Source organism: Schistocerca piceifrons, chromosome 2 (genome assembly GCF_021461385.2).
Source record: "Schistocerca piceifrons isolate TAMUIC-IGC-003096 chromosome 2, iqSchPice1.1, whole genome shotgun sequence".
Classification (NCBI taxonomy): domain Eukaryota; kingdom Metazoa; phylum Arthropoda; class Insecta; order Orthoptera; family Acrididae; genus Schistocerca; species Schistocerca piceifrons.
The window spans coordinates 1,121,105,086-1,121,123,158 of record NC_060139.1 but is presented as its reverse complement, the minus strand read 5'-3'; the positions used below and the strand labels follow the sequence as shown (position 1 = coordinate 1,121,123,158).

Sequence of the window (18,073 nt, the reverse complement as noted above, 5' to 3'; positions counted from 1 at the left end):
CTGATCCACAGGTACCAGCTTAATGCCTAAAAACTTGTATTGTGCAGTTCTAAAGAAATAAAAGTGACTTACAGATACGAATATCAAAAGTAGGGATAAATGGGCAGTTAGGCTCCCGTGTTCTAAGTTCCTGGGTATGCAGATACCACTCACGTGTGAGACCAGCATGTGAGTCAGCTAACTGAGAAGCTCAGTTCCGCCCATTTTGTGCTTAGAAATCTCTTACTGTATCAAACTGGACAAAGGATTGCTAACACACTTTCACTCAGTTTACTCATATGGCATAATCTTCTGAGGTACTTCAGCTAAGCGGAAAAAAATATTTATTCTACATGTTGAAAAAGCTTCTTCAGGGACCCATGGATTCTCACACTTACATGCCTATAGAAGTTATATTCCCTAATGGTATTTGTGATTAATAACAAGAGTTAGTTTAAGATAAACTCAGCAATTCAGAACTGCAATACTAGAAGCAAAAATAATTTCCATATATAAAAACCTAAAATCAGGGTTGCCACAAGTTTCTCCAAGTGAAATTCCCTGATATTTCTCTGATTCCACAGACACGTTTTAGAATTTTTCCCCGACAAATTTTGAGGTCTCAAGGGGAGGTAAAGACATAAGTCAACAAAAGAATGTAAGGGCTTTGTATTTCTCCCCCATTTTGTTTTAGGGTGCAAAAACACCTAGGGTCATATGTGTCCATGCCAAAACTGTGAAACACAAAGATGAAGAGAGGAGTTAAAAATGATTACATGTCAACGTTTAATGACAGAAGAGAGGACAGCTACAAACAGGGATGTGGAGAAAGGTCTATGAAGTACGCAATAGGGAAATGGAGGCCCAGAACTAAAAATTAAATGGCCTTCACCATATTGCTACAACTGATAAAAAGTAAAACACGGTCGACAGCCCACGCATTGTTCACTAAAACGGCCAATAACTCAGATGGCAAACCCAAACGGGAATGTAAACGGTAAAAAAAAAAGGGCATCCCCTCAGGAAACGGCAGACAGTTAAAAGTTGGGTGCAAGGTGCACAAAGTAGTAGGGGAGCACCACTTAACAAATGGTGATGACTAAAAAGGCAGTGCCCAATATGCAACCTAGTTAAAATGACCTCCTCGCCACAGGAGGACTGAGAGGTGGTTGTCCAAGCCACTGGGAGAGGCTTAATAACCCAGAGCTTATTCCTATGAATGGAGGACCAGTGGCGATGCCAAAGTGACATCACCTTCTGACAGAAAGCAACAAGAGATCATCAGAGGGAATGCAAGAATTATTGGGCTGAAGTACGAGGAATGCAGCTTTGGCAGCAGTATCAGCAACCTCTTGGACCGATATGACCTGGAACCCACATAAACATCACAGTGGCTCCATAAAAAGTGAGCAAGTGGAAGATTTCCTGGAACCGGTGCACTAAGGGATGGACAGTCTACAGTGCACAGAGGCTTTGAAGGGTGCCAAGAGAGTCTGAGCAGTGACACAGTTGAAAAGAGTATGTCACCAGATGTACTCCATGATCTGATACAGGGTGAAGAGCTCTGCTGTAAATACTGAGCAATGTGCTGGAAGTCAGTACCAAAAAATGTTGGTTGACGTTGAAGGCACACCCGACACCATGGTCAGTCCAAGAGCCACCAGTGTACACAAAGATACTCTTGCAAAATTCCATGCATAGGTCATGAAACTGAAGGCAATAGACCGAGCCTGGTGCAGTGCCTTTAGAAAGTGAATGAAGGTCAAGGTGAAGATGGGCTGCCGCACAAAGCCAAGATTGTGAAGGGTTCACACCCATCGAAAAAGCTGCAGGGAGCATGGAGTGGGAGGACCAAGATAGTTTTGTATAAAGCAGGAGCCTCAGGAATTTTGTAGTGTCAATGAATGGAAGAGCAACAGGCCCAAGATGTAAAAATGGTGGGAGAAACCAGCTGTGCTGCCAGAAATTCATACAAATGTTTTTGTCAGTAGAAAAACGAAAGTCACTGTCGATGCTCCGTGAGTAAAGACGATCGAGACATTGCTGAAGACACCACTCAATGAGACAGGTTCATGGAGAGCAGCAGTAGATAGCAAAATTGTCAACAAAAAGAGAGCTGGAGATGCCCGGCAGGAGACAGGCCATTGTAGGGATAATGGCGACAGCAAAGACGACGACACTCAGGACAGAACCCTGAGGTACACCATTTTCCTGGCTAAAGGTGTCCGAGGAGGCAGACCCCATACGTACTTCGAAAACTCGTCTTTTAAAAATTCCTCAAGGAGATGGGGCAGTTGGCCCCATGTGTAGAGAGTACAAATGATACTAGTCCTCCAACAAATGTTGTAGGCTTTCTCCAAATTGAAAAACACAGCCAGTCTGGGATTTCCACAGAAAACCATTCATGACATGGGTAATCAAAGTGGGTGATAGCCAGAAGGAAGTTGTTTGTCCTTACCGGGCTTAGGTGTGGGTATGACAGTGGCTTCACGACAGTGGCAGGAAAACATGCCCTCTGCCCAGGTCCGGTTGTACGTATTAAGCAAAAAGTGCTTGCCCACAAGAGAAATGTGCTGCAACATTTGAAAGTTAACAGTGTCTGGTCCAGGGCAGAGGATTGAGATGAAGTGAGAGCGTGACCTAGCTTCCTCATAGTGAAGGCAGCACAGTAACACTCACGATTCTGAGAAATCCAGCTCTTGCCGAAATTAGCTCTCTCTCTCTCTCTCTCTCTCTCTCTCTCTCTCTGACACCCACACACACACACACACACACACACACACAAACACACACACACACACACGCACACACACACACACACACACACACACACACACACACACTTCCATCTAGCTACCACTCCATCTCTCTTACCAGTGTGTTCGTAAGGTGATGGGACATATGATTCATGCCCAGATGATATGGTGGCTCGAGTCTCACAATTTTTGATGGATGCACAGTGTGGCTTTCAACACGGCATTCTGCAGTTGACCGTCTCATTATTTTGCCCACCCATGTCAAGAATGGTTTTCTGCAGAAATCCCAGACTGTTGCCGTGTTTTTCGATTTGGAGAAGGCCTATGACACCTGCTAGAGAGCTAGTACCCTCCATACTCTTCACATGTGGGGCTTCCGTGGCCACCTACCCTGTTTCCTTCAGACATTTTTAAAAGACCGAGTTTTCGAGGTGCATGAAGGGTCTGCCTTGTCGGACACCTTTATCCAGGAAAATGGTGTGTCTCAGGGTTCCATTCTGAGTGTCATTCTCTTTGCTATCGCCATTAACCCTATAATGGCCTGTCTCCCACTGGGCATCTCCGGCTCCCTTTTTTTGACGATTTTGCCTTCTATTGCAGTTCTCTATGAACCTGTCTCACTTAGTGGCATCTTCAGCAATGTGTTGATGGTCTTTACTCCTGGAGCATCGACAATGGCTTTCGCTTTTCCACTGACAAAACTGTCTGTCTGAATCCCACGAACGCTGACTGCAAATTTGTATGTCCGTCTGGTTATTTGACCTGTTGTGCTGCCATTCACAAACAGCATTCCAGGAGGTGTTTTCCTACGGGATAACACTTGCTCACATACTGCTGTTGTAAGCCAACATGCTATAGTGTGTCAACATATTGCCTTGGCTTGCTCGATAACCAGCTCTACCTCCAATCGAGCACATATTGGACATCATCTGATGACAGCTTCAACCCATCCACAAACATCATTAACTGTCCTTATATTGGCCAACCAAGTGCAACAGTCATGGAACTCCATCCCACAAACTGACACATGACACGTGTACAACAGCGTACCAGCATTTACATTTACATTTGCAGTGGCTTATCTAACACTCACATTGATCTCTGATCTTGCAACATTAATCACTTTACATACGTTGTCTCAACAAATATATTCCTGGTATTTCATTACTCTACATTAATTATTTTTTGGTGTTGCAAATTTTTCTGTCAATGTACCTGGCCTTTCTTTAACCATCCCTGGTGCAATGCAGAATTCTCTTCCCAGTAGCGAGAAAATGCCGTTATTCCAATTTTGAAATCAGATAAATTGCCTCTTCAAATGGACAGCTGTCGTCCAGATTGTTTACTCAGTGTCCTGCAAGTTACTTGAACATATGGTTAGTCGAAGGCTGTATTGTGTCCTTGAATCCCCGGATCTTTGGCTTCGATCCAGGGTGCTTTTCGCCAAGGGCGCTCTACTGAAGATAATTTAGTCCACTTGAAGTGTGCTATCTGAACAGCTTTTGCTCAACATCAGTTCCTTGTTGCAGTTTTCATTGATCTGCGTATATATCTTATGATACCACATGGTGCCATAACGTCCTTGCCACCTTAAAGGAGTGGGGCCTCCATGGCCCACTCCTGATTTTTATCCAGAACTTTCTTCCATGTCACACTTTTTGGGTACAGGTTGGTGCCTCCTGTAGCATCCCCCCCTGCAGGAGAATGGGCTTGCACAAGGTTCTGTTTTGAGTGTCGCTCTCCTTTTTGTGGCTATCAGTGATCTGGCGGCAGCTGCATGACATATGGTGTCCCCATCTTTTTTGTTCGTCCGCGACGGCTATTGCTGGAGGCAGAATGCAGGGAGCAATTCACCAAGCACAATCCTGGGCTTCCACTCATAGTATCCATTTTTTGGCTGCCATGACCTACGTTATGCATTTCTGTCATTGTGTTTTTTAGGACCGGTCTTTGATGCCTAGTTGACATGGCTTCCCCGTCTTTGTCAACTAAAGCAGACATGTAGGTCGCACCTGAATGCTCTTCTATGCCTCAGCGACACCGACCGCGGTGTGGTCCACTCTACTTTGATATGGCTGTATGCAGCATGGGTGCAGTCACACCTAGATTACAGGAATCTCTCATATGACTTTTTATCAGCTTCGACATTACGTCTGGATTCGATACACTATTGTGGGGTAAGACTGGTAACAGGTGCCTTTGGACTAGGCAGCAGTTCCACTGTTGTGGGTTCTGCACCATCAAAAATTGATGGCAGCTGCTCGCCCATAGTACCATAACTGTCATCTCCTCTTTCCAGATACTAGATCTACCTCCCAAAACGGCAACACAGGTCTGGGGTTACGATCACCAAGTTTGAGTCTTGGTCCAGCACACAGTTTTAATCTGCCAGGAAGTTTCATATCAGTGCACACTAAGCTGCAGAGTGAAAATCTCATTCTAGAAAACTTTTTATCTGTAATTCTCTTTACATATTGACTATTTTCTTCACATATGGGGGACATGATCTCAACTGAAAAGTGAACACCCAATTTACTCTTTCATCTACCTAGTTTTCTTCTCGTCAAGCAGAACGATATTTATGCCCGTTGCTTAATACCTGTTTGTATCACTTACAATGCTGGTATTTATGTATTTTTTATCATTTGACTCTGGAAAGACCATTTTTCTTCGTAGTGAGGTCTTGCCAACAGCAAATTTTCTGGATGGAAAGTCGCTCAATCTGCTCATATACTTTAAAATTTAAAAGTAAATCTAGCAATGCTAGAATCTACAAAATACTGATATACCCATTTTCAAGTTGTTGTTTAAAGATTTGTGAGTTTTAAAACTTACGTAGATTATCTTTTTGATGATAGAACTTTACATAATAAGTTATTAAGAACATTGCGAATATCACATGACGAACAATTGATGACTGAAGCAGTGCTATCAACCCTGATTCATTGACACATGTAATAAATTCGTCGAAGCAGTGAAGTTCAGAGCTGTTGTAAAAATTTCTGAAATTAAAAGTATATATTACCTAATGAAAGTATTATTTTGGGGTGAAAGAACACAATAATTATTATTTTTGGAATGTAATAATTCACTATGGCTTCATTTTAATTCTAATAAGTTTCACACTGTAATGAAACATTGTCTAAATGCCTCTCTCTCTCTCTCTCTCTCTCTCTCTCTCTCTCTCTCTCTCTCTCTCTCTCTCTCATTTGTTATAACTTACCGCTGTTATTTTGTATTTGTATTGCAGTCATTACATTAAAATTGGCTATATTGATTCTGCAATTTATACTATTATGTTATTGCTAAGAACTGATTTAAAGAATAAACGTATATATTTATTTGTAAGATATTGTAAATTTATACCACTGGAACTCTTTCAAAATATTTGATTGCGTAATACTGCCAATAAATACAATGACTTTCTTTCTTCTGTTTATAATTGTAATAGATGTTGGACACTTTGACTCCAAGTATGTTATACAGAAACGCAGTGATTTTTTACAAAAGGCAAAACTATGTGTTCGAAGAATTGTGGAGAGGAGGGTACGTGATGTATTTTAAGTAGGTTATAAAGAGTAACTATAACAACATAGACAATAAATTATTGATAAAATTATTTAATTGAATAGATAAAAAATCTGCTCACCAAGCGGCAGCAGAACATACACATAAAAGACTGTTGTGATTGGCAAGCTTTCGGAGCCTGTGGCTCCTCCAGACAGAAGCGTTGAAGGGGAAGGAAGAAGGGTAAAGGAAAAGGCCTGGAGAGTTCCAGGAAAAGGTGTAGATTTTGGGAAAGTCACCCAGAACTGCGGATCAGGCGAAAAATAGAAACAACACACGTCATATACCAGCTATTATGTAAACACTGTTCAGCTTTCTACATCTGCATGACTACCGCCAAATTATCAGTTAGGATAAATGGGCACAGGCATAGTGTATATACTGGAAACTCGCAATATCCTGTTGCAGAGCATGCTCTACAACATGGCATACGTGACCTCGGCACTTGTCTCACCACACATGCCACCTGGATTCTTCCGCCAGACACCAGTTTCTCAGAACTCTGCAGGTGGGAACTAGCACTACAACGTGTCCATGATTCTCACCACCCACCTTGCCTTAATTTCCGTTAATTTCTCCTGTCTCAGCTTTTCTTCACTGTAATTACTCTTTGCTTCACTCCGTTTTAGCTTTTTACATCTTTCATTGTCTTTTCCATCTATTTTCACTGCCCCCTCCCACAGCTGTTGCATACAATACACTTAGCTTCTCACTCTTATTAACTCATGTACAGTTTTAGTAGTAATCTCTGTCTTGTATATTACCCTGTCTTCCACCTTTAAGCTCTCAGGTTTCCGAATCTTGCCCGATGCAGTCCCCAACAATTAGTCTTTCCTTCTCATCCTGTACGGTAAGTCACCCATGACCCACGGTTGTGGGTAACTTTCTCAAAATCTACCCCTTTTCTTAGACCTCTCCAGTCCTTTTCCTTCACCCTTCTTGCTTCCCCTGCAACCCTTCAGCCTGAAGAAGGAGTCACTGGCTCCAAACACTTGCCTATCACAACAGTCTTTTATGTGTGTGTTCTGCCACTGCTTGGTGAGTAGATTTTTTATCTATCCAATTAAATAATTTTATAAAGAGTATCTGTGTGTGATGTTTTTATTGGTATACAACTTGTTATAAACAAAACTTATTTTTACCATTTAATATGTTTCCAGATATTTACCAGTGGTAAAGATGAAATTGGGTTGATTGTACTTGGTTCTGACAAGACACAGAATCCACTTGATTACCCAAATGTGAGTGTGGAATTTCCTCTTGCACTGCCTACATGGCAGATGATATCCTTTGTGGAGAAATCTTTACATGAAAGTGAAATAAAAACAGATTGGGTAGATGGTGTTGTTGTTAGCATGCAAGTCTTGAAAGATGAGCTAGAGTAAGTATTTAAAACTGTCTGTTTCATGACATTCCTGGAACATGTTCCAGAATGTGTGTTACACAAATCACAGTGACATAGTTGTGACTTTATAAACTTGAATCAATATGTTTTTGTAATGAAAAAGAAACAGAAGGCACAATACCTGCAGAAATAGGAAATTTTTTTGTGTGATTTTGCTGTATGAATGTTTTTTACAGTTTTTCAGCTCAATAATTAAGGAGGTATTGACACAAGGCTTTGCCAAAAATCCATCTGTCACCTACAATTCCAGCCCTGTCACTGGCATTCCCTACCCCACAATATGACTGGGCCACCATGAAAGCAGCCACATCATTGTCAAATTCACTGAAACTACTGCATAGCAATTTACTTGAGTATGGCTGCTGTTGTGGTCTTCAGTTTGGTTTAAGCACTGCGTCAATACCTTCTCTTCATAGCACTTGGAGGTCGCGATCTGCAACTGTTTTTACAAATGGCAAGAGAACTTTTCCTCTAGTTGCTTGTTTTTCAGTGAAAGATGCAAATATTTTAGAATGTAGTGCCTTATGTACATCTGTTAGAATAGCCACAAGGTCTGAAAGTTATTTTCAAATGATTGGGGTCTTCTACAGAGTATTGAAGTTCACAGATTCTTCCAACCTGGTCCACCAATGTCTTACATACTCCTCTTCCTCCATGGATTGTTTCCAGTACTTGGAGATGAAACATTAGGCAGCAAAACATGCCTTATAACCAAAATCTAATGAACATATAATTAAATTAACCAAAGATGTAATGTTGCACTCTCAGGTAAGACTGATCTTGAATGCAAAGCCAAAGTGGAAATTAAATGTACGCTGCAACATTCATCTCACTTTTTGTTATTGAAATTATTCACAGTGCCATAGGGAGAACTGAGTTTATGTGTTTTATAGAGTCAGATACACGCTGTGGCACAGGGTGCTGTCCATTATTCTCCTGACTATGATGTGCAGGAATGGTAGTCTTCCTTCTTCTTTGGTCTCCATAGTGAATTTGATTTTGTGGCGTGTGGAGTTCAGATGTACAAAGAAGTCAAGAAGTTTGTCTCTTCCATGAGGCCAGATGACAAGTGTGTTATCCACATAACAGAAGAAGAAGAACAAGATGGATTTCCATTTGGATGACATCAGCGCCTCTTCCTCGAAGTGCACCGTAAACATATTCACAATCTCTGGTCAGAGTGGGCTGCCTATTGTGACTCCATCTGTTTGCGGGAGGGGGATGTGCCACGAGTCAGTGAAGTGGGAAAGTTGACCAAGTAATATGCGTGACGTGTCATACCTCGACCGATATTGAGAACAGAATAAAAAATTCAGAGGCATTACTTTTCAGCACTCCCATGCATATTCTGTATGCAAGAAAAGCTTATGGAGCAGGTTTCTCATTCAGAAATTCTATTTCAGTGTTGGTTGTTTACACGAAGACCGTGTTAAGCATAATGGAAGAAGGAGAAATGTTTATAACCATTCCAGATTTGGCAGTGGCAGGCTCATGGTCTGCTGAGACTCTGGTTTATTGTTTCACTATATTGCTGCTTGCATTGCTCAGAATCTCATTTTGTGCGAACATAAAATTGGTAGGTTCAGGAGGGCCATGCTAAATGCCTTGCAGGGCCTCAGTAGTGCCACCCAACTAGCACCTGAGAGGGCAGACAAGTGTTCGCTCATGCATACGTGATCCTGCAGTGAAGTTGTGTACATTTAGTCAGGAAGTGGGCTTGTATACAGTGAGACAAGTATCCACACAGACAATGTGATGGCATCTGGAGCAGCACAGACTGTCAAGCCCTTAATGCAGCTCTAGAGAGAGGTGAACTGACAGCGGTGCAACTGACAACAATGCCAGACACAGGAATGGCACTGTGTCATTGTATCAGATGAGTCTCAGTTCTGCAACATCGTCACAATTGATGTACTCGTGTGTGGAGGCTCTGATGCCAACAGACCTGGCCAGATTGTACCTGTCATTCTCATGCGGGTTCAGCATGTGATGTTATGGTATGGGGTGCAACTGGATACATGTCACAACCTCTGGTTCACATAGCCAGTAATTTGGACAGCAGCCATTGCATTTGTGTTTTGTTAAGGCCTATCGCTGTGCCCTATTCTCAAGGGCTCCGTGATGTTATCTTTTAACAAGATAATGCAAGACTACAAATCACCTGAGCTGTACTGAGCTACCTCGATACAGAGAGTGTTCCACTGTTACCGTATCCAGCATTTTCCTCAAATCTGTCACCTGTGGAGAACGTCTGTTCACTGGATGCCAAGAGATGGCTATGCCACCAGTCGCCAGCCACTACAGTTGATGAACTCTGACATATGACATACAGTTGAGTAGCATGAAATGATGTACCCATGGCTGTAATCCAACCTCGATTTGATATCCAGTGTGATGAGAGCTGTTCTGCTGTTCCAGTTTCAATACTGAAATTCATATATTATTTTTATGCTATCCTAACCAGATTGGACTGTGGTGTCATATAGCATAAAATATCTTACAACATGTTGAATCAGTGATGAGAAGTGTAGAACAGCCAGCAGGGGAAAGATGTTGGCAATGAGACAGCTTTTATGTAGTACAGCAGTACAGTGTTTCACAGTGCATAATGCTTCCGCAGATTGAGAACAAAATGTGTGGTTTGCTTTCATCCATTTTCACAAACATAGCCTTGAAAAATAATGTTGACATTACTGTGCATTCACTCTGAGGCATATTGCACTCTGAGAATGTTCATCGAATTCAGTTACTTTGTATTATATTTCAGTAACAGTGACATAATAGCAAATTGGACTGTATGAGTTTTTATGGATTTTTTTTCCAGAGACACCCTACCATTTCTTCAGATTTATTTAATTTGGGTATAAATCCTATCCAGCATATATGCTGTACACAAAATGTTGAACATAAAATGTAGCTATCTGCTGATTTAACATCTTGCTGAGTATACCAGTACAATGTTTTGTTGTAACAAATAGTTCAATGTATTTTACACACTTATAAACTTATTTATACATTTATAGTAATTTATACCATTACATTAATGTTGTACCTTAATGTTCTGGAAGACGATATTATAAGGAGCCTCATACTTTTCGTGGATGATAGAGTTGTCTATAATGAATTATTGCCTGAAAAAAATCTGCACAAATTTGAGTCAGATCATAACATTTCAAATTGGTCCAAAGATAGGCAACTGAGTTTAAGTTTTCAGAAATGTAAATTGGAGCACATCACAAAACAAATAAAAGACAGTATTGTATGACTACATTATCAAATAATCACAGTTTTAATTGGTCAACTCATACAAATATCTGGATGAAATGAAATGGTGACATAGACTCACTTGTAGGCAAAGCAGAATGCAGACTTCAATTCATTGGTAAGATACTGGAAAATGTAATCAGTCTATAGAGGACATTGCTTACAAAATACTTGTGTGGCCCATTCTAGAATATTGCTTAAGTATGACCCATAACAAATAAGGCTAATGGCAGACATTGAATGTATACTAAATAGTGTAGCATGATTGATCATAGATTTATTTGATGCATGGGAGAGCATCAAGAAGCTACTACAAATTGGAAATGCCAGACAAGTGAAGATAGACGCCAAATATATGACAAAACCCAACTTATGAAATTTCAGGAACCTGTATTAAGTGAGGTATTTAGGGATTATACAATAACCGCATATGTATCACTCCTATAGGGACCATGAAGGCAAGATTAATTACAGCATGCACAGAACCATTTAAAGAATCATTCTTCCCACACTCCACATGAGCATTGAATGGGGAAAAACCATAATGTGTGGTACAACAATGTACTTTGTCGTACAACCCACAGTGGTTTATACAGTGTGCATGGAGACATGGAATCAGTTGACAGTAGCTGGGTAATGGTTCATATTGATTCCCATTTCCCTGTTGCAGTAGGTGATCTCATGCCTCTAATTATTTTTTCATTGCTATCTTAACTTGCATTCTTCAATTCAGTTTATTAACCCTTCTTATCTCTTTGTATTATGGCAAATGTACAGTTAACTTTTAAGGAATTTGTATTTTCAATTTATCAACTGGAGGTTTGTTTCATATGCAGCAGCAATGTTACAAATTATTTGTTTCAGTTTCTTTAGAATAATTTGCTGTTTCACAGGTGCCTTGAAGAAAATAAAAGATCTCGAAAGTGTCTTAATGACAACCGATGGCCTCATGTTGACAAGACAGCTGGTTGCCTTGCAGAGGGCAGGGCTTGACGGTCTGAACATCAGCTTAGACACCCTGCAGTCCCAACGCTACAACCAGATCACGAGGAGGAAAGGCTGGGAGCGTGTCATGGCTGGCATAGATCTAGCCTTGCAACTTGAATACGACCCTGTGAAGGTATTACTAGTGCAGCTGTCATCGCATGCAGACTTTCATAAGCAAAAGATATAAATCTGTTGTTAAGAATATCAATACAAGAATCACCATTTTAAAGCAGTACGCCCTCACCCTCGCCCCCATCACCGCTCCCACCCTCACCCCTGTCTCCACACTGCAGCTGTAAGTGAAGGAAGGTATATTAAGACAGAAGAAGTAAATTTTAGCTGACGATGCTAACAGTTTCATAGTTTATACAACATAAAAAAGTATGCCTTGCAAGTTTACCAATTAAATATCTTATATTTTCCTCCCAAGAGAGTCTTATGAGACTCAAGATCTTTACAGTTTCTCTTTTTTTCTTTTGTGTCTTTAGTTTAAAATAAATTTCCTCTATTGTGGTGTTGTTTTGAAAAAATACTCGATTGTTTGGAAAAATTATTCTTAATTCTGTAGTCACACTTTTGTTGTGTCTAAGTACTACTGGTTTCAGTAGCAAGTACCAGCATCAGTTCATCTTATTATCAAAAATTTCTTTGCAGAATAAAAGCTGACCACTGGGGCCAAGCGGTTCTAGGCACTTCAGTCCGGAACCGTGCTGCTGCTACGGTCGCGGGTTCGAATCCTGTCTCAGGCAGGGATGTCCTTAGGTTAGTTAGGTTTAAGTAGTTCTAAGTCTGGGGGACTGATGACCTCAGACGTTAAGTCCCATACTGCTTAGAGCCATTTGAACCATTTTGCAAAATAAAAAGCTTCTGTACAACTGCAAACTAGACATACAATTTTCAGGGTGCAGTTCACATCTATTGAAAGCACAACAGTGACCTTTACTTTTAGTAGATAAGACACCTACTGGGGTAAGTGACTTGATGACTGCACACAAGAAGTTGTCATTTATTCCATATGTAGCTACCATGCAGACTCATATTTTGTATTAGTTTGTCCTTACTCTTCCAAAATGTTAAACCTTGTCTCTGCAGCCACAGCTTCCTCTCTTCAGCAGTTGTCTTCATCTCCATGTGTGAAGAAAATCCCATTCATTGATCATATTGTTTAAGTAGGATGTTCTCAGTCATCCCCTTGTTTTCTTACCTACGATCTTGCCTTCAGAAATGTTTTTTAAAAGATTATCGTCTCCAGTTAAGTGTCCAGTGTATTTTGCTTTGCCCTGGCCTATAACTTTCAGTGGTTCTTTCTTCTCTCCTATTTCCTTTAATTTTTCTGTCAATGCAGCTAGTTCTTGTACTTCTCCTCCAGAACCACATTTCAGCAGGTTTGAGGTGAGCTTCCTTTGGCTTTTCTAATGTACAGATTTTGCATCTGTGTGTCAGAACACTCCACACAAAGGTCTTTACAAATATTTTCTTAATGTGGAAGCTGATATGTTTATTCAGTTGCAGCTTCTTCTTATTTTGGAAGGAACTCTTCACCTGTGCTTTTCTTTTCTTGAATGCCTTGAAATATTGATTGTTTTCTTGCAAAATGCTACTGAGATAGTGAATTTCAGTTCCTTTCTTGAGTTGCTCATTGCCTGTTCTTGTGTCAGTCCTACCTCCACCTCCTTTCTTGTCTGTAGCCATAACTTTTGTCTTCTTTGTATTCATTTTTAGCTTTAGTTTTACCACTTCTTGATTTAAGGCCTGAAACATTTTATTTAGTTCCTACTCTGATTTACTATTGCAATGTCGTCAATCTGCAGTGTATATGCATGCAATTAAGTTCCCATATCGACATCATACTCCAAAAACCACTTAACTGTGTGTGGCAGGGGGTACGTCTCATGCCACCAACTGATCCCCTCTGCCTTGTTCCACTTGTGAACAGTGCTTGGGAAGAATGACTGTCAGTACGCTTCTGTATTATCTCTTAACTTCTCAAATTTTCTTCTCGTGATCATTTCGTGAATTGTATATGAGAGAAACTATTATGTTGTCAGACTCTTCTCGGAAACTACTCTCTCGAAATTTGGGTAGTAAATCTTTCCGTGATGCACAACTGCTCTCTTATGGCATCTACCACTGGAGTTGCTGAGCATATCTGTAATGATGTCACAGCGAATAAATGATCCTGTGACAAAACACTCGGCACTTCATTGGATCTTCTTTCTCTCTTCTGTCAGTCCTACTGGGTAAGGACACATAGGTAATTTACATTCACTTAAGATTCTTCCTGTGAATCTTAGTCTGGCATCTGCTTTTCTATTGCTGTTTTATGTGGTCATTCCTCTTTAAGGTTGCTCTGGATAGTTACTTCTAGATATTTTATGGTAGATTCTGTTTCCAGCAATTTGTCATTAATAGTGTAGTTGTACAGTATTGACAGTATTGGATTTCTTTTCCTGTGTGTGTGTGTGTGTGTGTGTGTGTGTGTGTGTGTGTGTGTGTGTGTGTGTGTGTGTGTGATATGTTACATTTATTTATGTGCAGGGTCAACTGCCAGAGCCTGCATCATTCACCAATCCTCTGCAGGTCATTGTGCAAATTGATACTGTCTTCTGTTGTTGCTACTTTCTGATGGACAAGTGTAGTAACTGTGAACAATATTAAGGAGCCTCTGACACTTTCTACTGGATCATTTATATACATTGTAAATGTAATGGTCCTATCGCATTTCCTTGGAGTATTCCAGAAATTACCTTTTGATTCTTGTCATCTTTTCTTTGTTGTTGTTATTACTTCCTTGATGAACATATTAAGGAAGTAAGGTGATAGAAGGCACCCGTCTCTCACTGCCCTTCTGGTTTTTCTTCTTTCATATCCGGTTCAGTACTCTGACTTTTGTATATACTCAAAATTAATCATCTGGCCTTCCACTTTGGACATTACTTTAAGGAATGATGATATAATGGTAATCTGTTTATTAAACAATATTTTAACGAAACACTATGCTTTCTGATCATATAGTGGCTTGATGATGGAATTTGATACTGAAATTAGTAATCATTAGACAAAATAAAAGTGAAGCTATAATAAAAGAAAGTAATATTTTGGATCATGTCAGTTGTTGTTCCAAACAACAGCACGTCAGGAATAGGTTCAAATGGCTCTGAGCACTATGCGACTTAACTTCTGAGGTCATCAGTCGCCTAGAACTTAGAACTAATTAAACCTAACTAACCTAAGGACATCACACACATCCATGCCCGAGGCAGGATTCGAACCTGTGAACGTAGCGGTCATTCGGTTCCAGACTGTAGCGCCTAGAACCGCACGGCCACTCCGGCTGTCCAGGAATAGGTACTAAATTATTTGTCCGCTGATGACCTCACAGCTTAGAACACTAAAACACAAATGTTAATTGTTTGTTATGTGCCCTGGTAGAGTTTACAACTGTTTACAGTTCACGATTGGCTGTTGGAGATTGGGCGTTAATCACATAGTGTATTTAGTGCACAGTGCAGAAAAAGGCAGAGTCCAGAAAAGTAAACAAGTGTAAAGGCAAAAGTTTCATGACAAGATGTTGTGTCACCATACTTGGAAGACAATTATAGCCAATGACAGAAATTTAAAAGAAACTGGCTCATTTGAGCTGCGGAGACCTAGTCGAGGATTCTCAGTAGATAATTGTTAGCACAGTAGAATTTACAAAGAGACAATGTCAGTTCGTGTGAGGGAATGCTGATTGGTAAGTACCTATCACCTTTCTCATAAAACTCACAATTTGAAGAATACACATCAAGGAAAAGGTTGAAGTCCAACAGTGTCAAATATAGACAATAATATGGATCATCCAACAGTTTTGCAAAATCCCCAGTTGTACTTACTTTACTTACTTACTTACTTACTTACTTACTAACTTACTCAGATTTGCTGTGTACCATACAACGAACTGGTTTCCACTAGTTCACTCAATCAGCTGCCATTTTCTCACCTTCCTCCAAGTTTGTGTCCATGCATTGACGATTCATTGCAAAAGTTCCAAGTGTTAAAAGGTCTTCCTGTACATCTGTATCTGTCCATTGATTTCCACAACAGTGTTGATTTTGGGATTCTTCCACCTTACATGTGTAGAACATAACCTGCAATCTTCAGTCTTCTTTCAACAATAATTTTGTGCAGGCTGTCTAGACGTCGTATTCTCAGCACTTCATCGTTTGTAACTTGGTTGGGTTAACATCTTCAGAATTCATCTCTAGCATTGTTGGTGAAAAATATGGAGACTGTGTGCTGATTTTACTGACATTTTCCAAGTCTCACACATATGAACGATAAAGGAGTACAGTCAAAGATTTGTTGACATATTACAGACCTAATTGCCATATGGACTGATTTTCCAGTTCTGCTGGTGATTTCTGCATCTGTGACCTCATTATTACATATAAAGCTACCGAGATATGGAAATCTGTCAACATCTTGTAGTATCTTCTATTGCACTGTAATCGGGGAAGAGACGAGTAATTACCACTTACTTTGCACATTCTGTTTGCCTTATCTCTATTAATTTTCAGCCCTACACAATAGGGCATTTAATGAGAAAGCAGATAAAAATTAACTTGATGCCTTCCAAGGAGACGGTCTCTACTAAGTCTCTACTCCTTCAAGTCTGACTATGTAAGTGTAGACCAGACATGGTTTAAATTCAGAGAAATAGTATCGACATCAATTAAGAGATATATACCAAATAAATTGGAAGGATACCAAATAAATTAAAAGGGTGGTGCACAAAATATGTCAACACTCAGCTGCAGAAGAAATGAAAAAAAGCATGTCAAAGTTTAAAAGAATGCAAAATCTCCAAGATTAGCGATGTTTTACTGAAGCTCGAAACTTAGGGTGGGTTTCAGTGCAAGATGTGTTTAATAGTTCCCATAGTGAAACTTCGTTTTGAAATCTGGAAGAAAATCCAAAGAGGTTCTGGTTGCATGTGTAGTACACCAATGGCAAGACACAACCAATACCTTCACTGCGCAATAGCTGTGGTAATGTTACTGATGACAGTGCTACTAAAGCAGGGTTACTAAACACGGATTTCTGAAATTTCTTCACCAAAGACAACAAAGTAAATATTGCAGTATTCAAATCAAGAACAACTGCAACTGTGAGTAACTTAGTAGTAGCTCTCCTCAGTGTCATAAAGCAGTTATGTTTCTTTCAGAGAATGCTGATACAATAGCTCCATTAGAAATCACATATAGCCACTCATTTGATAAAGATCCATACCTAGAGACTGAAAAGTTGCTCAGGTCACACCAATGCTCAAGAAAGAAAAGAGGAGTAATCTACTAAATAACAGACTCATATCACTAGTGTTGATTTGCATTAGGATTTTGGAACATATATTGTGTTTGAATATTATGAATTATCTCAAAGATAATGATTCATTGATAAATAGCCAAGATAGATTCAGAAATATCGACCTTTTAAAACACAGCTAGCTCTTTAGTCACACAAAGTAATAAGTGCTGTCGACTGAGGATCTCAAATTGATTCCATATTTGTAGATTTCCAGAAGACTTTTTGAAACAGTTCGTCACAAGCATTTTCTAATCATATTGTGTGCCTAGGGAGTATTGTCTCAGTTGTGCAACTGGATGTGTGGTTTCCTGTCAGAAAAATTGATGGAAAATCGTCAAGTAAAACAGAAGTGATATCTGACATTACTCAAGGAAGTGTTACAGACCACCTGCTGTTGCCGATCTACATTAACAATTTAAGAGAGAATCTGAGCAGTCCTCTTAGATGATGCTATCATTTACAGTCTTGCAAATCATTTACTGTCTTGTAAAGTGATCAGATGATCAAAATGAACTGCAAAATGATTTAGGCTACCTATCCATATGATGCAAAAAGTGGTAACTGACCTTAAATAATAAAAATTGTTATGTCATCCGCTTGAGTAGTAAAAGGCATCTACTAAATTTTGGTTACATGATAATTCACGCAGATCTAAAGGCTGTGAAGTCTACTGAATACTTAGGAATTACATTTACAAATAACTTAAATTGGAATGCTCACATAGATAATGCGGTGGGAAAGCAAACAAAAGACTGTGATTTAATAGTAA

At 39.9% G+C, this 18,073-nt stretch overlaps 1 protein-coding gene and 1 pseudogene across 1 annotated transcript in view; one reads left to right on the top strand and one right to left on the bottom strand.

Moving 5' to 3' along the window:
- Positions 1-5,399, bottom strand: part of LOC124776181 — a 54,641-nt pseudogene extending 49,242 nt beyond the window's left edge.
- Positions 5,400-6,152: 753 nt separating this feature from the next.
- Positions 6,153-18,073, top strand: part of LOC124776179 (GTP 3',8-cyclase-like) — a 44,510-nt gene continuing 32,589 nt past the window's right edge. The window contains exons 1-3 of the mRNA XM_047251014.1: positions 6,153-6,281; positions 7,463-7,683; positions 7,892-7,907. Of these exons, the coding sequence (XP_047106970.1) occupies positions 6,153-6,281; positions 7,463-7,683; positions 7,892-7,907 (366 nt within the window). The remainder of the gene's footprint in view (positions 6,282-7,462; positions 7,684-7,891; positions 7,908-18,073) is intronic.